Source organism: Nyctereutes procyonoides, unplaced genomic scaffold, assembly GCF_905146905.1.
Source record: "Nyctereutes procyonoides isolate TBG_1078 unplaced genomic scaffold, NYPRO_anot_genome, whole genome shotgun sequence".
NCBI lineage: Eukaryota > Metazoa > Chordata > Mammalia > Carnivora > Canidae > Nyctereutes > Nyctereutes procyonoides.
Window position 1 is genome coordinate 61,426,254 of NW_026575052.1, and position 25,689 is coordinate 61,451,942.

General features: G+C 41.3%; 1 protein-coding gene and 1 pseudogene across 1 annotated transcript in view; both read left to right on the forward strand.

Annotated features, from left to right (window-relative positions):
* Positions 1 to 2,911: 2,911 nt before the first annotated feature.
* Positions 2,912 to 25,689, forward strand: part of DHTKD1 (dehydrogenase E1 and transketolase domain containing 1) — a 51,628-nt gene continuing 28,850 nt past the window's right edge. The window contains exons 1-5 of the mRNA XM_055332558.1: positions 2,912 to 3,134; positions 16,521 to 16,676; positions 21,521 to 21,732; positions 22,520 to 22,714; positions 24,735 to 25,004. Coding sequence (XP_055188533.1) covers positions 2,978 to 3,134; positions 16,521 to 16,676; positions 21,521 to 21,732; positions 22,520 to 22,714; positions 24,735 to 25,004 — 990 coding nt within the window. The 5' untranslated portion in view covers positions 2,912 to 2,977. The remainder of the gene's footprint in view (positions 3,135 to 16,520; positions 16,677 to 21,520; positions 21,733 to 22,519; positions 22,715 to 24,734; positions 25,005 to 25,689) is intronic.
* LOC129514299 (U6 spliceosomal RNA) lies at positions 17,845 to 17,944 on the forward strand (annotated as a pseudogene).

Here is a 25,689-nt window from a genome sequence, read left to right on the forward strand (position 1 = left end):
AATTTGACCTTCTCACCTCTGATGACATTCTCTGTCATTCTACTTTAGTCAAGCAACCTTCCTTATCATTATCAACTAAAAAAAAAATTTTTGCATTACTTCCACAATCATCACATGAAACACACCATTTTCTTTCTTTCTTTCTTTCTTTCTTTCTTTCTTTCTTTCTTTCTTTCTTTCTTCTTTCTTTCTTTTTTTTCTTTCTTTTAGTACAAAAAAGTGTTTTTTATTAAGGCACAGGGACAGGACCTGTGGTGGAAAGAGCTGCTCCAAACACTGCATTTTCTCACTATGACCACCTGTTCTAGCTCAGATTCTCAGGCACCCCTAGTTTACCTATTCTCTAATCTCATTGGAACTGCCAACTCATTGGCACTTTCCTTCTTTTATCAGTCCATTCTTATATTTCCAGCCTTTTTTTTCCAGCATAAGAGTCCATGTTTTTTTTGTTGTTGTTGTTCGTTTTTAATTTCAATCATTCTCTAACTAGTATCTTAAATGTCTTTGTCTCTCAGACTTTCTATCATGTCTGCCTGGTAAATTATAGCCTTAAATGGATCCAATCATCATCCTTCTCATCTTCTCTGTACCAAGCAGCTGAGCACCAATGAAGAAAATCACAAAAAAGTAAAAACTGATATCTCTTTTTAGTCACCAACCTCAACTGGGTGGTCCCCAAAACTTTAGGACAATCTTTCACATTTACGACTTCCCTCAATGACAGTTTCCTACTGTCCCCACCTTCCTTCTTCTTCTTCTTTTTTCTTTCTTCTTTCTTTCTTTCTTTCTTTCTTTCTTTCTTTCTTTCTTTCTTCTTTCTTCTTTTGTTTAATTACTTCTTAGAACTTTATTTTTTTTGAAAATTTTATTTATTTATTCATGAGAGACACAGAGCACAAGAGAGAGAGGCAGAGACACAGGCAGAGGGAGAAGCAGGCTCCATGCAGGGAGCCAGACATGGGACTCGATCCCCAGTCTCCAGTTTCATGCCCTGGACTGAAGGCAGTGCTAAACTGCTGAGCCACCCGGGCTGCCCTGTCCCCACCCTTCTAAGCTCTGACTCACCTCCCCACTCCCCAGCATCTTCTCAGATAATTCTTTGGGGGAAATTATAGCCTCATACATTACATAGAGAAATTCCCTCAGAATCCCACCACTAAATCTATAATTATGATTGCGTTTGGACTAATCTTCTCTTCTTTCCACCTGAATCAATGCAAGACATGTCTCTTCTCCTTTCTAGCAACCTCTGTGCTTGGATCCTGTCCCCTCCCACCTCTGCATGGATCTCTTTCTATTGGATTATCTCTCCCTTCTGTATTTTTTATTTAGTACTTTGTAACTAAAATTGTAACTTTTGTAGTCCATCTTTCAAACATGCTCTAGACTCTTCTGTGTTAAAATTATAAATAAAAAAATCATAATCACCATAACCAGCTTCATCCCTAAAGATTCTGTTCTAGTGTCCTTTCTACTTGTAGAAGCTCCCTGGGTATACCTGTTTGTACTAGATGCTGATTTTCTTTTCATTTTAAAAAGATTTTATTTATTTATGCATGAGAGACAGAGAGGCAAAGACATAAGCATAGGGAGAAGCAGGCTTCCTTTGGGGAGCCCGATGCAGGACTCCATCCCAGGACACTGGATCACGACCTGAGCCAAAGCTGGATGCTCAACCACGGAGCCACCCAGGTGCCCCTAGATACTGATTTTCTCTGATTGCAAGGCACCTGCACTTGTCTCTGTCCAAGTATCTCTTATACTGTGTGTTGAGTTCAGTCTGCAACTGGACTGGGAACTGATTAAGGGCAGACACTGTATACCTTACTGATCCTTGGGACGTAGGAAAGTGCACAGTGGGCACAACGGTCCTGTAAGTGAGGTGGAGAGATCTCTTGGGCTCATATGTGTAATGTTCTTAGGAGTATGGGGCAGACTGGCATGATGGATGACTGATAGGGAAGGATTCAGACGCCTTCCATTCCCCACCACATTGGCAAAGTTAAAGGGTGAGTCGTGGAATAAAATAGTCTGGGAAGTTCTGTCGGAGATTGGCCAACGGAGACTCTCATTATCTCCACACTGCGTGATATCTTCCATGCTCAATTCTTTTCACTTTTATTTTATCCCTTTCTTATGAGCTCCTCCTCTCCTATTTTCTACTTTCTTCCTCAATGTTTCCCCCCTCCCAATGTTTCTTTTTCCTCCTCCTCCTCCTCCTTCTCTTTTCTTCTTCTTCTTCTTCTTCTTCTTCTTCTTCTTCTTCTTCTTCTTCTTCTTCTTCTTCTTGATTTTATTTATTAATTCATGAGGGACACACAGAGAGAGGCAGAGACACAGGCAGAGGGAGAAGCAGGCTCCATGCGGGGAGCCGGATGCGGAACTCGATTCCAGGACCCCGGGGTCACGACCTCAGCCAAAGGCAGATGCTCAACCGCTGAGTTACCCAGGCCCTCCTCCACCCTCAATTTTTCTTAAGAAAAAAAAAAGGAGCAATATTGATTTTTCTGGATCCTTCACACGACCTTTCTTGCGTCCCTTGGTCTCAGTCCCTCTACGTTTTTTTGCACCCTGTCGTTGATTTTCCCCTTCGTGTCTGTGGTGGTGCTCCGGGGCTTGCAGCAGGAGGGTGGAGGGTGAGTACTCCTGGCGGGATTCCCTGAAATACACGGAGATAACGAGTTTCGTGCGGGAAAGCCGAGCTCGCTCGGCTGCACACTCCCGGCTGGCTCAGCCTCCAGGACCGCAAGAGTCCCGCGGGTCCCGGGACGTGGCCCCGCCCCTCCGGCCGCTGGCCTGGATTGGCTGCCAGGGCCCGGCCCCTGACCAATCAGACGCGGGGGCGTTGTCCCGGGGGCGGGGCCCCGCTTCCCGCCTCCAGCGCTGCGCCTGCGCGTGTTCCAGGCGCCCAGGAGAGCCCCCGCTGGCTCCCGGCGGCTGCTGCCTCTGGTCTTCCGACCCGGGGTGCAGGCGGGACATGGCCGCGGCCACCGTGACAGCTGCAAGACGAGGCTTCTGCCGAGCCCCTCCGCTGCTCCTCCGGCGCGGATACCAGACGGAGAAGGGAGTCTATGGCTACCGGCCGAGGAAGCCCGAGAGCCAGGAGCCCCGGGGCGGCCTGGCGCGCCCTCCAGGTCGGGGATGGAGCGGGGCCGTGGGTGCAGGGGCTGGGGCAGGGTGCTCCCAGCTAGGCCCGAGGTGGGGTGCTCCTGTGGGAGCGGAGAGGCCGGGCCTGGGGGTCTGCAGGGTGCGCTCAGGCGGGTGGGGCGGGGGAGGGGGGCGAGGGCGGCAGGTGTGGGTGTTGTCAGGGTCGGGGTCGGGGTCGGGGTCCTGGTCTGACCCGCCTCGGAACTGGGGAGCCCAGGGCTCGAGGCCTCGGCGTTGGTGCCGCGCCTGGGCGATCTTCCCCTCGTTCCTGTGCGGACTGGTTTTGCGAGGTCTCGTCTTTTCTATTCCCCGTTGGATGTGAACTTGTGGGAATTTAGTTCTTTGCGAAGGCTGGGCTGCGGGGGAGGGGGAAGAAAAGAGTTCTCAGATCTCCCAGCTCCTGGGGTTTCCTCAAGGACGCCTTTCCAGGGCCGTGTCGAGCAGACTGTAGGGCGAGGGTGAAGAGGGCAGTTGGCTGGTGGTCTTGGACCACAGCATGGTGTGAATTATTTGTCTCCCTGACCTAAACTAGCCTCTTAACTTTGATTTCAGAGTTTTAAACTCCTTTCTGCATTTAGGACTGTATTACTGGTGGTCTTAATGGATTAGGAGACATGAACATAAGTGTTTGAGACTTTCTCTTTGCATGCTCATGTGCAAGAGACCTATTTTGAGTATTTGGTTTATGCTGCAAAGTTGTCTAAATTTTCTTTAAAAAAAAAACCAAACAAACATTTATTTGAGAGAGTGAGAGACAGAGCACTGCTGGCACCGGGAAGTGAGGGGAGGAGCTGAGGGAAAGAATCTTCCAGCAGACTCCTCCTGATCCTGAGCCTGCCCCTCTGGCTCCCTGATCCTTGAGATGATGACTGAGCCACCCAGGCACCCCAAGTTGTCAATATTTAATCCTTACAGAATAGAAGATGAATACAGATTGATTATTAGAGGAAGACCATTTGGCATCTCCAGTCTAGTTATGAGATTAACAATGAAGATCCTCTTCATCATATAAGTACCCAAACTTTGAATCTTATATTACCCACTGGAACCTCAATATTTTGCTCTTGTCCTCAGGGGACATTTATAGCAGACCCGATTTCTGTCTCTCGGATGTAATGGGCTTTCTTTAGGGAAAGCATTTTGGCCAACTGGATTGTTGTTAATCCCTTGAAGGTAGGACTCTTGGTGTCTTATTTCACTTTGCAAATCGAGTGTCAAGAATTTTACATGTCAATTATTCTTAGACTTAAGTGTGTATTCAAATCACTTTGAATTGGTTTTTAAAATGTCAGCTTCTGGGGAACTTGGGTGGCTCAGTTAGTTGAGCACCTGATTCTTGATTTTTGGCTCAGGCCAAGATCTCTGGGTAATGAGATCCAGCCTGAGGGCCCTGAGCTCAGAGAGGAGTCTACTGGAGATTCTCTCTCTCCTTTTCCCCCTCCCTACTGCTCTCTCAAACAAACAAACAAACAAACAAATTGTTTAAAATGCCAATTCCCAGGCCTCCCCTTATCCTACTATTCTAATTCAGTGGTCTGAGATCAGGTTCAAAAATATAGATTTTTATTTAGGCACCCCAGGTGATTCTCTAGCAGAAAATACATAGCCATCGATGGCCAAATGCTGTTATAAGTCATAAGGGATGTATGTGTAGGACATGTTTGACAATCTCTTCTTCATTTAAAATCATATTAGTGTGTGCTCAGAGTACAATTATTGTGATTTTGTTTAAGATTTTCCCTCACAATTGAGTCTCTATTTGATTTTTTTTTTTTAAGATTTTATTTTTAAGTAATCTCTACAGGCAACGTGGGCCTTGTTCCATCAGGTGAGCTGGCTAGGCCCCCCTGATTCATTTTTTTAAAAAAATTTATTGATTGAGAGAGAGCACAAGCAGAGAGGTGGGGAGACAGGCATAGGGAGAGGGAGAAGCAGACTCTCCTCTGAGCAGGGAGTCTGACTTGGGGCTCGATTCTAGGACCCCAGGTTCATGACCTGAGCCAAAGGCAGACACTAAACTGAGCCACCCAGGCATCCCTATTTGATTCTTAATAACAACCTGACAGCTGAAAACTAAGCCTTGCTTTGGAAAAACCTGAGCCAGTGGTTTTTAACTAGAAGACTGTATCCAAATCATCTTGGGAGCTTTGAGCTGGTGTGGTGTGAAACATATTTCTGGGGTTGATTTTATATATAATCCCTTCCCTCCCCATCACTAGTAATGAATTTGCTCTATTGTAAGGTGCTTGATGATATTGGAAAGTTCATTACTGAGTCAGAACTGCAGGCCAAGGGTGGCCTCATGTGGTATTGGGAGGCAAGAATGAAATCAATGCCTGGAAACAATTGTTTGTTGCAGTCATAGGGTCTAGCTTAGGGAATTTTGTTGTTAAGGGCAATAATTTTCTTTATATTCTTATTTTTTAACTACTTTGAATAAAACTGAAGGGCAAGTGGGCCACTCTGTAACTTTCTTCAAAATTACCATTGCATGAAAGATCTGTGACAGGTTTTTCTTCTCTTCTGTTTCAGAATTTACTTCATTATTTTGTAGCGACTCTGTTTGTAGATCATGATCTCCTACTAGGCTGGGTAGGAGAAAGGGGGAAGGAGAGTTGGGTCTGTCACTTCCAGTAGCAACTCTCTGGCCAGAACTTGGTCACTATATATCTTCAAAAGAGACTGGCAAGCATAATTATTATTCAGGGTGGCCAGGTACCAGCTAAAAATTATGTGGGGAAAATGCTGGAAAATAATTCATAATCACTGCACTCCACCCCTCCGGCCACTCCAATAACCTAAGCTTCCCATACATAGAATGTATTCATGTCTCTTCTCTTTCATTCGTTCTTGAAACCAGCTCAGAGTCTATTATCTCTGGAGAATGTACAGTCCTCTCTGTAGGTCTGTGTCTTCTCATGATCGGGAATGTTATAAACTGCCATGCGTCCCCTATTGACACATTCAGTATACAAAGAAAACTCTCATGTGGAAAAAGAAAGAATGAGAAACTGCAAGCAGTCACTGTTCAAACGAGTTATCAAATCCTGTTGGAGAGGAATGATAAAAGCTTCTTGATGTGACTCCCTAGTAAGGTCACTACATTCCCTTGTCTCTGCTTTCTGCGTCTTCATCCATTGTCTTCTTCTGGTGCCATTCTGATGTGGGCGTGGGGGAGTATGCCCTCCTTGGGGGCTGCACACCTTCCACAATCTACTTTATTTTGGTATAGTTGGGAGCCTGAGAGTTACTTTAAGGGTACTCAGTTGCAGGGCTTTTTTTATGACCGGAACTAGGATTAGTTTGGCAGTACAATTTTCTTTTTTCTTCTTTTTAAGGCTTATTTGTTTATTTGAGAGATAGGGGTAGGGGGAAGGGGCAGAGGAAAAGGGAGAGAGAACCTGAGCAGACTCCTCGCTGAGCGCAGAGCCAGATGTGGCTCGACCCCAGGACCCTGAGACCATGACCTGAGCCAAAATCAAAAGCTGGTTGCTTAACCCTACTGAGCCACCCATGCACCCCAGCAGTACAATTTTCTTATGACAGTTATGACTGTCTTTGCAGTCTTTTTGCTTGTGGTCATTCTATGAGCAAATTGCCTTTAGTCAAAGATCTCATCTAGACCTACTTTTAAAGCCTTGAAACCTCTGGTCTTTTACTTACTGCTTCTGTGCTCTACCCACTCTAAACTTAATGGTGCTTACCTGAGACCCTCTAGAATAATAGTGGGAAGGCAACACCCTTCATTGGACCTTGAAGGCTCAGCTGGCTTCCATTGTCTAATAGTGAATGCTTTCTAGAAGGTACTGGAAGAAGAGTTTGTGTTTTCTCTTACCTCCTGCAAAGACAGCCTCTTCCAAACCACCTTTTTCTAAATGCTTCTAGTTTCCCAAATTTGCCAGGACCTGCCTTCTAGGTCCAGAGGCCTCCCATTAGCAGAGCTAAATTTCCCTTTATCTTTTTTTGCTCAGTCTAGCTTGACCTCATCTTTCTCCCAGGGCTTTCCTGAAAGTGACAAGGAACAGTGATCACCTACTACTAAGCCATAGCCCCGTGGACATAAAGTCTGCCTGCAGGATATCACAGGTGATACTTTCACCGCGTGTTTTGTCAGCATCACACAGTGCTCATTAGCTTTCTTGTCTGAAATGTCTGGTCCTTGACACCTGCTGCCTGACTGCTAAGCCAATGTCACAGGCATTTTAGGCTCTGTTAGGGTAGCAATCCACTGGGTACCAAATTATGTATTAGATAGGATAAGTTCAGGAGCTATGTCAGAGATCTGGAGTAACAGTGACTTAATTAAGTAAGATGAGTAAAGGTCTGAGCTGGGATGGCAGCTCTGCTCTGCAAAGTCATTAGGGATTCAAGATCCCTCTGTGTTGTTTCTTCACCATCCTGTAGGTGTTGCTCTCTGCTCTGGTCCAGGATGGGTCACCACTGCATCCACAGTCTCCATCCACATCCTCCAAAAGTGGGAAGGAAAAGAGAACACCTCTCCCTTTAAGGGCAAGACTCAGAAGTTGCATACATCACTGCTGCTATCTTCTCACTCATCAGAACTTAGTCACATGGCCAACTGGCTGTCTAGAAGGCCAGGACGTATGTCTTTATTCTGGGTGGCCGTATATTCAACTATCTATTACTACGAAAAAGAAGGGAAAATGGATATTGGGAGTTGTAGGAGTCTCTGCTACAGACATATTGTAAAAATCTGGGGCAAGCAACCCACCTTCAACTTTTTCATCTCATACTAATTATCAAATTTGGAGTACTGTGTTTCTCAAAGCCTTGCTTTCTATTTTCACTACTGAGATCCTAGTCTCGGCTTTTAATTCTGGTCTGCTGCTGCAAAAAAAAAAAAATAATAATAATAATTCAAATGTTCTTAACCAAGATCCACGGATCCCTATGGAAAAGTTTCAGAGGGTCTGTGGACCTTGAGCAACTCTGTGTGTGTCTATTTTTAGGAAAAGAGCATGTAACTTTTACTGAATTCTCAAAAAAAGAGATCCATGACTTCAAAAAGCTAAAACTGCTAGCCTCACTGGTATTAAGATTTGTAGCCTAGTTCCTGTCTGGCTTAGACCAATCTTTCTGAAACATTGGTTTCATTGAGTTGTTTTCTCAACTCAGATGTCCAAAGGCTCCACTTTGCCTCTCAGAATAAAATGCAGATTCTCTAGCTTGATAGTCAATGCTCTTCATTTTTTGTGACCCATTCTGCTTTCTTTCTTACCTCTCTCCAACATAAATTCCCCCACATTCTAGGCTTTATCCTATATGCCTTTCCACTGCTTACCCATCTCCATTCCTGTCTCCTCCATGACATCTTCCCAGACAATGCCTGCCTATCCTAATCTGAGCCACTTCAACTCTTAGTATGGGATGGACTAAGATGGACTTGGACTCTATTGAGGTTGTTGTTTTTTTTCCAAGATTTTATTTATTTATTCATAGACACAGAGAGATAGAGGCAGAGACACAGGCAGAGGAAGAAGCAGGCTCCATGCAGGGAACCCGATGTGGGACTCAATCCTGGGTCTCCAGGATCATGCCCTGGGCCAAAGGCAGGCACCAAACATCTGAGCCACCCAGGGATCCCTCTACTGAGCTTTTTACGAGTGAGTGCGGTTTTGTGTAGGGACCCATCATCTCACCTTGTAAAATTCTGCCTGGTAAAGATCTTGTCTTACATTCCTCCCAGCTCTACATTAAACGGAATACCTATTAAATGACTTATTCCCACCAGGAAATGGAAATATGATTCTGTACATGTAATTTGTTTGTAACATTTAGTGCACTTGAACTTTGGGTACACCACCATCATACCAAGTATCAAGAAAGGAAGCACCATACACGTTGGGTAATATACTGTATTACTGTGTTTTAGAAAAAGTAATAATTTATTTTTTACTGATGAACACAGTGAAGACTTTCTGGGTTTTTTCTTAAATCCCATTGAAGTGTGTGCTTATGGTCAGTTCTATTAATTAGAACAGGAGTACGTGGTTTAATTAATGCCTGCCAGTTGTCCTGAAAGGTACCCTATTGGTTGAGAAGAACGATTGAGTTGATGTGAAGGATCACGTCACCTTTTTGGTATTGGCAAAGTCAATCAAAGGACAAGCCCTACTGAAAATAGTTCATGGCACCACCCACATCACCAGTGACAGTGCACTGGGAAGACTTATGATCAAAGTTATGGTGCCTCCCTCCTCCTCTTTGCCCTTCCTTTATCAGCCTTCTTTTTTCAAATATTTATCATGGCTGAAAATCAATGCTTGCATAGGACAACTGCATCATTTGCTAAGACTTCCATTACATTAAGGGTTTAAGGAGATACTGAATTTGCTTCTAGTAACCTCTTAGATGGCAGTGGTTTCACTAGTTAAAATTTGACCTATGATGAGTGTTCTTTGTAGCTAGCTGGTGATTAGTAACAGCTTGTACTTTAACCTCTGTAAACCTCAATTCAGGTAAACTTGAATTTACTTATGAACAATCCCACTTTAAATGGAGGAGTGCTGATTCATGAGTATAAATTTAATTATGGATGATTTGGATCACAAAAAAATGGCAGGATTTAGGGATCAGCAGAAGATGGGAGCCATAGGATTCCAAACAGCATTGAGTAGTTACTGACCTTGCACTGAGCTTTAATAGTTGAAGTTGTGGGTATATTGCATATTAGAAATAACAGGAGCCTTTACTGGAGTCATGGGAAAACTAGTTGAAGAAAATCTTATTGCATTAGAGATTTTTAAAAATTTACTTAATTCTGGAGTATAAATGCAGACCAAAAAAGGCTAATGGCATTAGCTTTTGTACTTTTTTTTTTTTAGTTGTCTCCGTGATTTCCAGTTCTCTCATCCCTTTTGCCATTCTAGGCTTCTGTTTTCAATTTTTTAAAAAAAGATTTTATTTATTCATTTGCATGTGAGAGTTAGTGAGAGATAGAGAGAGCACACAAGTGGGGGGAGGGGCAGAAGGGGAGGGAGTAGTAGGCTCCCCCGCTGAGCAGGAAGCTGGATTTGGGGCCCAATCCCAGCACTCTGGGATCATGGTGGCCTGAGCCAATGTCAGATGCTTAACCGACTGAGCCACCCAGACGCCCCTTCCCTTTTCAATCTTTGTTGTAGTATAATGGATAAAAGACTGAGTTGAAGTCAAATATACTTGAGTTCAAATTCCAACTTCTTCACTATCTGGTCACATTTTGGAAGTCACATAACCCTCTTTGAGCCCCAATTAATTCTTCTGCAGATAAAGATACCTATTTCAGAGTTGTTGCAAGGGTTAGGTAAGATGATATGTGTGAGACACTGACTACAGGGTGTAGCAAAGGTTAGTGCTCACTGTCATTTCATCTGTGACCCTTATCTATCTTGGCAGTGATTTAGAAAGGATTGGGAGAAAAACAGGATCAGAACAAAGTGGGGGTTTGTTTCGTTTTGCTTTTTAGTTTAGTTTTTAAATTTTTTTCAAGAAAAATATCTGGCAAAATAAATTTATTTTATAAGATACTGTGTTTGAGGATATGCTTCTGCCTTTGGCTCAGGTTAGGATCCCAGGGATCAACCCCTGCACTGAGCTCCCTGCTCAGCAGAGAGTCTGCTTTGCCATTTCTCTCTGCTGCTCTCCCTACTTGCTTGCTCTCTCCCTGCCTTTATAAATAAATAAACAAATAAATAAACAAATAAACAAACAAATAAATAAAATCTTTCTAAAAAAGCTATTATTAGTTTGGGGTGGAAAGAGAGGAAAGAACTCAGAAGAAACTGAGTTCATTTCACAGCCTACGTCTGTGTTGTACAGAATATGGTACTCTGGTACAGAGTCTTATTGTTAATGTGGTTATCTACGATGTTCCTAAGCTGAAGCTGGGGTCAGCCGTCACATTTTAATGAGGTTCAGAGGGACTCCAGTTATAACATTCTCATTTTTGGAATTTTCATGACTTCATAGATACCCAACATTCTCATTCCCACTTGCTATAAGGATATGCTGCCTTGAATACAAAGACTGTGAATACTATCTAGATATTTTTGGGAAGAGGCTATTATGACCAGATGATGAAAAAGAACTATACTGACTTTAAATATTAAGTTTAGTTTATCTGTCTATGTACTTCATAATGGTTAATATGAACCCCTTCTTCCTGAAAATAAAACATTCCTCATTGCCCCCACTGTGCTTGTTTGAGAATAAAGCAATTGATGTAAATATCCCTACAGTAATTTTTTTTTCATTCTCCTATTAGCTAAGGTTCTTTTGGTCACAAGCATCAGAAACCACTTTGGCTCTCTAAAGCAAAGAGGGAACTTTATTTGAAAGATACGAGGGAATCTCCCAGAACTGAAGGATATGTGCAGCACCCAAGACTGGGGTGGAGTGGAGGGGAAGAAGACCAGAACTAACTCTAGGAATATTGGTAAAAGCTGTGTGTGAGCTCACAGGGCACAGCTGTTAATGTACTTAGCTCCTATGCTACCCATAATGTGTGTCGGGGTCCTCGAGACCCCCCCTACATATAGAGATTCACCAGAAAGACTCATGGCACTCAGCCTATAGTTGTACTCATGGCTCAGGTTTATCACAGTGATGTAATAAGGATCTGGATCATAATGGAGAAAAGCACAGGAAAAGTCACCTCTGGAGGCACCTTTGTGCAGGCTTTCTCATGCTCTCTGTCCCATGAGGGGTGACACAGACTGCACTCCTCTTCTAGCAACACAAACATAGTAGTTCCATACCCTGGAAGCAGTTCCATACCCTGGAAGTCCATTAGCAATTTCGCCCCCAAGGTTTTTATTGGCAGATGTTCATGTAAGCATCCTCTGTGTGTGCCAAAATTCCAGACTTCCAGAAGAAAAGCAGGTGTTCAGTAGAAGCCACGTTGTTGGCACAAACAGGAGGCGTAGCGAACCACCCTTATCTCCCAAAACCAAGTCATAAATTCTGGAAAGATGAAATCGGACCCACCTTGATTCAGGTGTCTTTGGAATCTGTGAATTGGGAAGGAGGCAGAAGGGAATGTGGTAAACATGGTCTCAGGATCCTACTTTCTGGAATGAGAGGATGTGGCTCTCAGAAAGAGGGGCTCAAAGCGAGGAAGGAGCATCCACTGCAGCTCTTGTACTGTGTGTTTGAGGGCTCTGGAGAACTTTCATCAACGATGATTGTGTGACTCTCTTATGATATGCTGAATCTCAGGACTTGATTCAGTTCATAACAGATGTTTCTTGAGCATCTACTATGTGCCAGTCTCTTAAACCAGAAGCATGTTTTCGGTATTTTCCATTTTGTTTTGAAGAAGCATGTGTCTCTATGCTGCTGTTTTCCCTATTTTCTCTGGCTTCTTAGAGATTGAAACATCAAACATCAAATTAAATTCTTCTGATAGAAGAATCTATCTATCTTCTATAGATAACCTAAGTGCTAAGTTGTTTGGATGGTATTATGCCTAACATAAACCTATGCATTTTTCTTTTACAGTAATCCTTTGGTTTATTTTTACAGTGATAGAAAGTTATTTTTATGAGGAATATATGTATTCAGTTGCTGTGCTCTCATCCTCTTGTCTTTTCACTATTTGCCACAAAAGTAATACAGGTGAAGCACTTTCATCCAAGGCATTTGAAACTAGAACGTGTTAGTTTCATGTTAATTTCAAAAAGGTCATTAAAGTAAGGAGTATGAAAATGGAATGAGAGATGCTTTAAATATTTTCACAAATATATTTATTTTTGTTTTCATATTTCCAAATCTTTAAAAATAAGAGCACTTATGGAAGCAATCTGAATGCAGCATTTCTCCAGATTTTTTTTAAAGATTTATTTATTTATTCATTTAGAGAGAGCGAAGAGAGAGGCAGAGACACAGGCAGAGGGAGAAGCAGGCTCCATGCAGGAAGCCTGATGTGGGACTGGATCCTGGGTCTCCAGGATCACACCCCGGGCTGCAGGAGGCGCTAAACTGCTGCGCCACTGGGGCTGCCCCCATTTCTCCAGATTTTTATGATTTCTCCTCCAACATTTTATTTTCTCCCATAGCAACAGCCTTAGGTACAAATATACCTGATTCTTACAGGCATGAAGTCCATGGGTGGGGACAGGTGTGCCAGGTGTACTGGAGAAAACCCACTAATCAAAAGCTTTCAGAGTGTAGTAGGTGGCAAGTCAGTTAAATGGATACAATTTAAAGAGTTCTATGCATGTTCACTGTGGAGAATTTAGTAAATATGATTAGCAAAAAACCAAAAATCAGGAATTTTAATATAGGATAATCCCTAAGTTTTAGTCCATTTCCTTTACACATATGAAATATATATACACACATACATATAGGAATAATATATATACTAATATTATGCTATATAGACTGAAATGAAATATGTTTTATGTATTATACACATATACATTTTAACAAAGAGCAGGCTCCTGCTATATATGCTGCATATAGTCTTGAAAACTTCCCATACACTTAAGTTTCTCCTACAACATTGTTTTGCAATGGCTATTGGCAAAGGGAGATTAGTTGACAGCACTATGGCTTGTCTCTCGGAGGATGGGCGGTTTGCAGAATTAGAGGACCGATAGTAGGGGAAAGTCTATGAGGAACTAATAGGTACTTTCGGGGAGGGTGTGGTGATGAGTAGCTTCACCTCCTATTGTTCCCTGGGGGAAAAAAAGCAGGTTCCAGTTAGGTCAGGGCTATAAGGAATGTTTAGGGAAGAGGGAGAGAATGCAGAGAGATTTGTTAATCATGGAGCAGAATTCCCTGGAATTCCAATGGAAGGATCTGGGAGGCAGAAAGGGAAGGGATATGGAATTGGATCTTCAAGAAGAAACCAGAGGGGGGCTCCTGGATGGCTCAGTACATTAAGCGTCTGCCTTTGGTTCAGATTATGATCCCAGGGTCCTAGGATCGAGCCCTACGTGGCTCAAGTCATGATCCCAGGGTCCTAGGATAGAGCCCCATGTAGGGCTCCCTACTCAGCAGGGAGTCTGCTTCTCCCTCTCCCTCTGCCCATCCCCCTGCTCATGATCCCTCTCCCTCTCTCTCTCTCTCTCTCTCTCTCTCTCTCTCTCGCTAATAAATAAATAAAACCTTAAAAAAAAAAAACAAGAGGAGGAAGAAACCAGAACAATGGAAGGAGGGCCTGAGAGAAAATAGAGGGCCAGGATGGATATAGAGGTGCAAGGGGGGAGAGGCCCCCACTCTCTGGCTCTGCCAGAACAGCAGTGGACATGTATTCTTTGGAGTGAGCAGCATGCTTTTATGCCAACTCCTATGCCTTTGCTCTAAAGTAGCTTGAAAAGCCTGGTGAGCAGTTAAAAATGGGAGCAGTGATCTCTGTGAGCAGATATAGGTTCACTAAGAGAATGTTTTCAACAAGGCTACTAATCTGAGAATGGTGATGATAACCTTACATGTTTACTATTGGACTTGTCCCACTAGAGATGTGGTTTTGTACATGGTATTAGAAGCTGTGGAAAGTGTAGGAGATCACCCAGAGAGAAAATTGAGAAAAAGGCTCTGAGCAGACGTGCAGAGCACTATTTTAGAGATGATCAAAGAAGTGGAACTCCGCACAAAATGACTAAGGTTGAGTAGCCAGTGAGGTAGGAGGAAGGCCAGGATCTTGCAACGTCACTGAGCCCAGGGAAGAATATGGGATTTTTTGTTTTGTTTTTGGAGGGTGGAGGGAAGGAGAATGTGGTTTAATTGTGTTTTATTTATTTAAATTCAATTAATTTACATATAGCGTATATTTAGTTTCAGAAGTAGAATACGGTATTCATCAGTTGCATTAAGACACCCAGTGCCATTCCATCACAGGCCCTCCTTAATGCCCATCATTCAACAACCCCATCCCTCCACCTCCCTCCTCTCCAGCAACCCTGTTTGTTCCCTATAGTTAAGTCTTTTATGATTTGTTGTCCTCTCTGATTTTGTCTTGTTTTATTTTGATCTCTTCCCCTATGATCCTCTGTTTTGTTTCTTAAATTCCATGTATGAGTGAGATCATATAATTGTCCTCTGTTGACTTATTTCCCTTAGTATAATACACTCTAGCTGCATGCACGTCATTGCAATACTACTCAGCCATCAAAGAAAAGAAAAATGTGTTTTTAAGGAGTGGCCAGTGGGGACAATGCTTTAGATGTGGTCTATCTGGATTTTAGCCATACATCCAAAAATTTCCTACTTTGTAGCACAGCAATTGAGAACTTCAATAGAAAACCCCTGTAGCAGTTTATATGACTACCCTCCAGCTTGAAATAAATTCATTTACTGGGATTGTTTGATTAGTTTACTAGACATAGTATGGAACCTCCTGTCGTATTAGTGCAAACACATTCTTTACATATTCATTTCATCTCTATTTTTCCTGTGAGCCTGCAGCAAGCCATACATTTGGCAATCCTCTGACTACAAACCCAAGCACATATGTAGCTCACTTCATTGCAATAAATGTTCATGAACGATAATTAAATGTTTCAAAATATGCTAACAATTTTCCCTGGGTTCTAAGAATAAAAACAAACTGAAAAAATGTTCAGAAAACATTTTTCATTTTTCATTTTCTTGTGTGCACTCAAGAGCGGATCTGCTCATCTTCAGGGATTTGCAGTCAGTCTGTAAGGCTGCCTTGATGAACTGAAGGTGAATTGAATGTAAGCATGAAGGAATTTTTTTTTCTTCAAAGTTTGGAAGACCTTGCATGTGGAAAAGGGAAAAAAAGCAATTTGGGGCTCAATATAAAATCACCAATTGGATTCACTGAGAGATAATGCCTCTCCTTCAAGCAGAGACGGAGGAACTGCACATTTAGGGCTTTATAAAGGAGATTTTTCTTTCTTTATTTTTTCTTTTTTTTTATTTGCACTATGCGTGTGACAAGATCATTTTTAAGATCTTTTTCTGGTCTAAGATTTCATGAGTCTGAAATAACTGTGACCTGGGGCCTTTAAGAAATGGGGAAGGAAATGTAACATTGATTTTGTAGTTCTACCTATTTCTACTTTTTTATGTAAAATATTTAAAAATCTCAAATAATAAGAGGACTATAATCATCCCTAATCTCAGCATTTTAACAATTCTTTTCGATTTGAGGTGTTTCCTTTTACTATCAATGGACATAGTTGTTTTACAAATGTGCGCTCATAGTTCTGTTCCCTTTTTTTTTTTTCCCCAGTGTGTTTTCCTGGATTCCGGTAGTCTTTAATCCTGAGATATGGTGGGTGGAAGCAATGCATTAAAAATGTTTTGGGCTACAAAGGCTTCTTTGAAAAACTTTGTGTGTGTGTGTGTGGGGGGGGCATTTCCTAAATTGTTTGTATTATTTTCTTTTCCATTGGAATTAGTTGATCATGGCCTTGCCAGATTGGTGACAGTATACTGTGAACATGGTCATAAAGCTGCCAAAATCAACCCCCTCTTCAGTGGACAAGCCTTGCAGGAGGATGTGCCTGAAATCCAAGCTCTTCTGTCGACCCTGCAAGGACCCTTTAATACCTCAGGTAAAGCTGGTTGAGGGACGCCTGGCAGGCTCAGTGGTTGGGTGGCTGCCTTCGGCTGCCTTCAGCTCAGGTCGTGATCCTGGAATCTGGGATTGAGTCATGCATCTGGCTCTGAGAAGAGCCTGCTTCTCCCTCTGGCTGTGTCTCTGCTTCTCTCTGTGTGTGTCTCTCATGAATAAATAAATAAATCTTTAAAAAAAAAAAAAGCTGGTTGACACTAGACTGTTCATGTGACAGTTAGCTGCCAACATGAGGTAGAGCTCCTTTCTCTGTTCTTGAAGAATCCATATGTCCCCCTCACCACCCCTGGGGCTGAGGCTTCCAAGGGATATGAGCTGACAGTGAGGGGCACTTTCAAGCATTGTCTAAGAGGACCTGTCTTGAGGTTCTAGAATAGTCTTTCAGTAAGACCTATCTCTTCTGAGTTTGAAAACATATTCACCAAAGAAGACATACAAGTAGCCAGCAGGTGTATGGAAAGGTATTCAGCATTGTTCATCATCAAGGAAATGTAAATCAAAACCACGATGAGATATTATCACCTCACACCTGTTAGAATGGCTGTTATAAAAAAGACATGAGATGACAAGTGTTGATGAAGATGTGGATGTGGAGAAAAGGGAGCCCTCATGCACTGCTGGTGGGAATGCAAGTAGGTATAGCTTCTCTGGAAAACAATATAGAGGTTCCTCAAAAAATTAAAAATAGAAATACCATATGATCCAATAATCCCACTTCTGAGTATTTATCCAAAGGAATTGAAATCAGGGTCTTGAAGAGTTACCTGTACTTTCATGTTTATTGTGGCATTATTACAATAACCAAAATACAGAAACAACCTAAATGTCCATCAGTGGATGAATGAATAAAGAAATGCAGTAAAGGGGCACCTGGCTGGCTCAGTTGGTAGAACATACAACTCCTGACCTTGGGGTCATGAGTTCAAGCCCCACATTAGGCATAGAGCCTACTTTAAAAAAAAAAAAGAAAGAGAATGCAGTATGTGCACAGAATGGAATATTATTTGGCCTTAGAGAAAAGGAAATCCTGCTATTTGTGACACCATGGATGAACCTTGGGGACATTATGCTAGGTGAAATAAAACCAGCTGCAGAAGGATGGATACTACAGGATCTCACTACATGAGGAATCTCAAGTAGTCCAACTTGTGCTAGTTTCAGCAGCACAGATATTAAAACTGGAATTATACAGAGGGGGTTAGAATGGCCCTTGCACAAGAATAACATGCAAATTCATTCCATATTTAATAAAAATAATGAAATAGTCAATTCTTAGAACCCATAGAATAATGGTGCCTAAGGTCTGGGTATAGGTGGAAAAGAGAAGCTGTGGGTCAAAGGTACAAAGTTTCAATTATGAAAGATAAATAAGTATGGAGATCTTCTATACAATGGGGCCTACAGTTAACAATACTGTATTTTATACTTAAAAATTGGGTAGAAAAGAGTTATTATGTTCAGTGCTCTTTCCATAAAATAAAACAGATTATTTGAAAAATGAATAAAAAATTGCAAGCCCTGAAATTAAAAAGAAAAAAACAGTCAGACTCCCATTATGTGCCACTTTACTTCTATCATGTCAATTCATTCTCATACCTACTTCCTAAGAAGTTACTGCCATCTTTATTTTACAGATAGAACAGAAACTCAGAGAATCTAAGTAACTTGTAGCTAGAAAGTGCCAGAGGTACGGTGACAACCCGCATCTGCTTCCATTCTGTAGCCTGCACCCTTTCTGCCTGTTTTCTTTTCTACCCTGGGAACTTAAACGAGGTTGGTGCTGGATAACCAGTCAGGATCCTGGGCTCCTACCTCATGTCATATTTTATTTTTTTTTTGTTATTTTATTTTATTATTATTATTATTTAAGATTTTATTTATTCATGAGAGACATGCAGAGAGAGAGAGAGAGGCAGAGACACAGGTAGAGGGAGAAGCAGGCTCCATGCAGGGAGCTCCATGCAGGGAGCCTGATATGGGACTCGATTCTAGGTCTCTAGGATCACACCCTGGGCCGAAGGCAGGCGCTAAACCGCTGAGCCACACAGGGATCCCTTTTTTATTTTTTAAAATTATTTTATTTTATTTATTTTAAGATTTTTATTTATTTATTCATGAGAGACACAGAGAGAGAGAGAGAGGCAGAGACACGGGTAGAAGGAGAAGCAGGCTCCATGCAGTCCCAACATGGAACTCAATCCTGGGACTCCAGGATCATGCCCTGGGCTGAAGGCGGTGCTAAACCATTGAGCCACCCAGGCTGCCCTATTTTATTTATTTTCATATTTCTTTATGACTTTTAAAGATTTTATTTTTAAGCAATCTCGACACTCAATGTGCGCTTGAACTCACAACCCTGAGATTGAGAGTCACATGCTCTTATGACTGAACCAGCCAGATGCCCCTTTTGTCGTTTTTTTTTTTTAAAGTTAATGTTGGCCAATGTCCAATTCTGGTATATGCATCAATTAGTAATGTTCTAGTAATTTATTGCAGTGAAACGAACCACTCCAAAATATAGTGACTTTTAAGGGCACAATTTTATTATCTTGTGGTTCTAGGATTTGGCTGGACTCAGCTAGGTAATTCTCAGTTGGGGTCTCTAAGACAAAATCTATGCCTCTATCATAATTTAAATGGCCCTTCAGGAATGGAAACACCATTTTTATGTCATCCCCGTCTCTGTGTTGTGCCTTATTCTTGCTGAATCTGTGTACAGGTCCCTGATATTATTGTGTCAACTCATTCGTTCTTAACTTTGCATGGAATGTCCTTCTATCTTTACTTGATCAACCTATGACATTCCTGTTCATTTTTAGGATTCAATGAGCACTGACTGCTCTGTGAGGCAGAGCTACCCAGGGCTTGCTAAGGTAGAGTTCAGTATTCCCTCACCTATGCTCTCATGGTACTGTGAGTAATGTTCAACAACAGCACATCCACCAAAACAGATACAAAACTTAATATGATGTCAGAATAAGGCCATCCTAAAAATATTCTCAAGTGTTCCATTCAGCATTAACCAGAAATATGAAGTTACTTATCAGAAAGTGCAACCTTGTTACTACTAGGAAAATAATCATTACTTGTTTATAAATTTTGCTCTGTAATGCTTAAATTTCATTTAGGAAAAAGACTTTGTTTTCTTTTCTAAGTAAGGTCTAGGCACAACGTGGGGCTTGAACCCACAACCCTGAGATCAAGAGTTGCATAAAGCAACATGCTCTACCAAAGAGCCAGCCAGGAGCCCTGGAAAAGACCATTTCTTTTCTTTTTTTTTTTTTTTTGGAAAATACCATTTCTTAGCCATGTTTATTCACTCAGTGTCAATACAGCTTATGGTGTATAGTAGATTCTCCAAACTTACTTATTGGACAGACAAATCTATGTTTATCTCTAACCACATATTTGTATATCTCTTCTTTTAGAAGCATAGGTCTGCATATTTGAAATACATGTAGTTTATAAGAATACCAGAAAATGTGCGAAACAAAGCTGCATGCTTCTCTGCATTATCACATTTAATGATTTTAATTTGTTGAAAATATTAATCGGGGTAAAGTACACATAACCTTTGCCACTTTAACCATTTTTTAAATTTTATTTTAAGTAATTTCTGTACCCAACATAGGGCTTGAACTCACAACCCTGAGGTCAGGGGTCACATGCTTGACTGATGAGCAGCCAGGCACCCCACCACTTTAACCATTTTAAAGTATGTAATTCAGTGACACTTAGTACATCAACAATGTTGTGCAACCATCAAGTTAGTTCCAGAACATTTTTATCACCCCAAAAGGAAATCTTGTGCCTAGTAAGCAGTTACTCCCCATTTTGTCCTCTCTCCAGCCCCTGGCAACCACTAATGGTATTTTCCATTTCTATAGATTTGCCTATTCTTGACAATCTGTGTAAATAAAGTCACCGTATGTGGCCTTTGGGGTCAGCTTTTTTCACCTAGCATAACATTTCCAAGTTTCATCCAAATAGTAACATGAATTTGTACTTTATTCTTCCATGTGGCTGAATAATATTCCATTGTATGACTATATTACATCAGGGGACATTGGGTTATTACCTATCTCATTTAATCTTAACAACCACCCCGTTAAGTTGCTTTGACTGCCCTCATTTTATTGATTAAAATGCAAGGCAGAAAAGGTAAGCAACACACAAAGCAATTTCTATAACTTGAATGGTCAATCAGTATCAAAGAGCTAAAGTTTATTGTGAGAAACCATAAGTAATAATAAGGTAAATGTTGGTTTGTTAAACACAGGTTGTAGGTTGATGCAAATGACTGATAATTGATTTGGTGCTAAACTATTGATATATTAAAAACCTTCCCCTTTTTTGACCAGGGGTTGGGTAGATTTCCCTTTACCTTAAAATGTTGCTTTGCTATCAATATTAAGTCACATTAAGACTGACTGTTCAACAGTAGACACTACTTTATAGGTATTAATACGACTTGAACATTTGGGAAGGTATTTCAGATAAAGGTAGAACATCTGATTTGTAGCTATAAAGCAGATAAATGTCAGGTTTCAATTTTTAGTTTGAAATTACAGTAGAATCAAAATTTAGCATAAAGCAGCTTGGCTCTGTCCTTGTGGAGAAATATTTATATTCCTTCTGCTATTCTGACTACTTCTAGGCCTCTGACTCTATTTTGAGTTTTGCCTTTATAAAAACCTAGCTAGCCATTGATGGTGACCTGAGTTATACAGAACAAAATGCTCTGACTTGAAATAATTATTTTGGTATGTTCTGTAATAAATTACATGGTTGTTTTTTAAAATGATCCTTTGACTCCATTTTTAGGATTGTTAAACATGGGGAAGGAGGAGGCCTCTCTTGAGGAAGTCTTAGCCTATCTTAACCAAATCTACTGTGGGCAAATTTCTATTGAAACCTCCCAACTTCAGAGCCAGGAGGAGAAAGACTGGTTTGCCAAGAGATTTGAAGAACTGAAAAAAGAGACCTTTACCACAGAAGAGCGAAAACATTTGTCAAAACTAATGCTGGAATCTCAGGTATAAAAGTACCAGCTAATGTCAATGGAATAGGATGATTCAATTTCTGCAAAGATACATAAATTTCAAACAGAGGGAATTAAGTCATTTACCTACCCCATTTACCTCACTGCCTCAACACACCAGACAATATAACGTACACCACGCTGTTCTCAGTAGAAACAAGTAGATCGCCAAACAACAGAGCTATTGGTTCTCTTCAGAGTCAAAATATTTTTTATATATTCGCCTATTGACTCAAAGACTGCAAAATCCTTAAAATCTTACTTCTCTTTTTATTACCTGGAATGATCCAAGAAAACTATGCATGACAGCACCTGGTACAAATTAATGGAATTGAATCTCTCAGGGCTGTGATCGAGATGACAAGAAAACGATTCCCAGTAGTTTGGATAGTTGGATTGTTTGTAGCCTTGATGAAACAGTACTGTGGAGCCCTCTTCTCAAACTCATGGGCTGTGACGGTCAGAATCTCAGGCCCAGCCCTTGTTCTAGACGAACACATTCTTTTTCTTTTTTTTTTTTTTTTTAGAAGAACACATACTAAGAGGCTTCCTCTGCGGCTTAGTTATTCTACAACTCATGTTATTTTCTCTGCTTTCCTGCCGGTGTCCTTGCCAAAGCTTTCTTGCCACGCTCTGTCCATCTCTGGAGTGTGTCGTGAAGGGGTACCACTATAACCACTTGGAGTAATGTGGGGTCTTCCTACAACACACATAAACGTTGTGTGTCTGACTTTGGCCAGCTGTCTTCCTGCAACACATGTGTCTGCCGTGCTGTTCCATAGGAGTTTGACCACTTTTTGGCCACCAAGTTTGCCACGGTGAAGCGGTATGGGGGCGAAGGAGCTGAAAGCATGATGGGCTTTTTCCATGAGTTGCTGAAAATGTCAGCCTACAGCGGGATAACGGATGTTATTATTGGCATGCCCCACAGAGGGAGGCTTAATTTATTGACAGGCCTTCTGCAGTTCCCTCCAGAGGTAAGATACTTTCTCTGATGCACAATTGACTGTGACACAATAGAACCGATGGTAATAATTCCTTGTAGAAACGCGAGTAAACATCTGTACTGTTGGTCCAAGAGGTAGCTTAATTAATGGATGGATAGATTTCGTGTTTGGGTTGCTTTTCTGTGTATTCTTATATGTATCCTTTCTTCTCTCAGGGAAGTCAAAGGTTAGTTTGGTTTCTTGCAGATGATATGAATGGATTACTTCTGCTCTTTAAAGCACACTTTCCTGATTTCATAAAAATTGTTCAAACAAACATTAAGATCTGTGCAATTATTTATAATTTTACCTTCCAAGAAGTCCATTCTACCTTCCATTTATGTGCAGGGTTTATACTTAACATATTGTACTAAAGCTACTAATGCATTTTTATCCTGGGAGACCACCCACGGGAATGGTTTTATAGATAATTGGATTTTGGTGTTCTTGCTCAAAAGCCTTGAGAGTCAAGGCTGCAGATTTTATGTCCGGGAACATCAGAGCGACTTGGAATTTAATCAGATCGTGGCTACTGTGTATGACTAAACCTCACTTCTGATCTTGGCCAGGAGATTAAAAGTAATTGTAAATTTTAAAGGGACTGTGAGAGGTAATGGAGTGAATAGAGCCTATGGAAGGAGATGTTACCCATAAACCATTAGAAAATATAATACAACGTTGTGTCTCAGAGCCAAGCATTACCACTACCACTCGTACCTCAGTTTTTCTGATGCCAAGAAATTGATAATCAACCTTTCAAAGACAAATGCTTTCCAAAAGGCAGACTACGACAGAATAAAGCGATTGACAGGTGGAGGCATGTGCTTAAACACAGGCAGAAATCCCTGAACCACAAATTGCATTCCTAAATTATTGCAGACAAAAACATGACTCAAAGGTGCTGAATTATAAATGCTCATATTTGTGAGCAACGTGGATGTACCCACACTCTAATTATGTGCGCTTCTATAGGTCAGTAAGCAGCTTTTGGGTCATTCGAACCATTTGGATAAATGAGGATAACATGCTATTTTTGGTAACTACCTTGGCTTAAGACCTGGCTTTGACCTAGCCAAGGACCTTGAACAATTTTGATAATTTCTCTTGCTTATGCATTTTTAAGATGGGTAGTAACATTATGTCTCAAAGTAGACTATGAAAATGAAATGAAGTCCTTTGAGAATTGAACAGTAGAATTTTTTAGGTGAGACTTGAACTAATAGATGTGTGTCATCTTGTGTCTAAATGGGATTAAGTTCTATTCTATCATTTTCTTTTTAAAAAGATTTTATTGGGACTCCTGGGGGGTCAGTGGTTGAGAGTCTGCCTTTGGCTTGGAAGATGGTCCTAGGATCAAGTCCTGCATCAGGCTCCCCTCAAGGAGCCTGCTTTTCCATCTGCCTGTGTCTCTGCCTCTCTCTCTCTGTGTCTCTCATGAATAAATACAATCTTTAAAAAAAATGATTTTATGTGTTTAATTGAGAGAGAAAGAGAGCACGAGTGGTGGGGAGGGGCAGAAGAAGAAGAAGTAGACTTCCCATTTAAGTAGGGAGCTTGATGTAGGGCTCAATCCCAGGACCCTGGGATCATGACCTGAACCAAAGGCAGACACTTAACCAACTGAGACACTCAGGCACCCCTTTCCTATTTACCTTTAACAAGATTCATAAAAAGTCCTTTTGGAGAATATATTCTAACAGGTATATTTAAGAAAAATTATTTTGCATGTAGCAAGGCAGAGGTAACTATCCTACATCTTACTACCTAGCTTACTATCTACATGTCTAACTAGTCATGTTGAGATCTTTTCAAAGTGTTGGTATTTCATTTGATGGTGAAGATCTCTAAAGTTTGAAGTTTGTACCTTTCTTTTTAAAGAATACATGGTGATAATAGTTATACAAACATAGGTGTCAAAGTTTTTTTAATTGTATGATTTAAATTAACCACCTCTTCTCTGGTCTCCATTGTGATAAAAGGACATTTTTTCTTGTATGTTTATTCATAATAGCTGATGTTCCGTAAAATGAGAGGCCTAAGTGAATTTCCGGAAAATGTTTCAGCCACGGGAGATGTCCTATCTCACTTGACCTCCTCGGTTGACCTGGACTTTGGCGCACACCATCCCCTCCACGTGACCATGCTGCCTAACCCCTCACACCTGGAAGCCGTCAACCCTGTGGCTGTCGGGAAGACTCGTGGCAGGCAGCAGTCTAGACAGGATGGAGACTATTCTCCAGATAGTTTGGCTCAGCCTGGGGACAAAGTCATTTGCTTACAGGTACTTGTAGCTTCAGGAAGTAAAGCCAGAGGTTGGGGAGACCAGGAGGAAGGGAAGCCCAGGCTGGTAGTTCTTAAAGAAGGTGGTAGTCGTTTGAGATGAAATTGAGATGAACTTTTGGGAAAAGAAGATTCCAGGCTTGTTTTTAAAAATTAACAGCAGATATGAGGTCTAGTCTCAAAGCAACTGGCTTTACTGAGGTTTCACTGTGTTTTGTTTTATTTTGTTTTCTTGAGTTGTGAGTTATTTAAGGAGGTATCAACTGGTATCCCTGATGCTTTTCAGAGGACAGATGTCATTACTCCTAGGAAACTACCTGGTATTCATGTATCTAACAAGTCTTGCTTGTTTCTTTTATAATAAATATCTTGGGGCATCTGGGTGACTCCATAGATTAAGTATCCAACTCTTGATCTCAGCTCAGGTCTTGACTTCAGGGTTGTGAGTTCAAGCCCCAAATTGGGCTCTATGCTGGGTGTGAGCCTATTTAAAAAAATTAAATAAATAAATAAATAAACAAACAAACAAACAAAATAAAGGTCTTTGGCATTAAGGCATCAAGTACAAATTATTAGTGTGGCTCTTGCGTCCTTTACCTGCCCACCCCAGTCTTTTGTAACCCAGCAGCTTAGGGGTTTGGGCTGTGGGTCACTTTGGTTTTCTATGAGTATTCATTTAAATATGA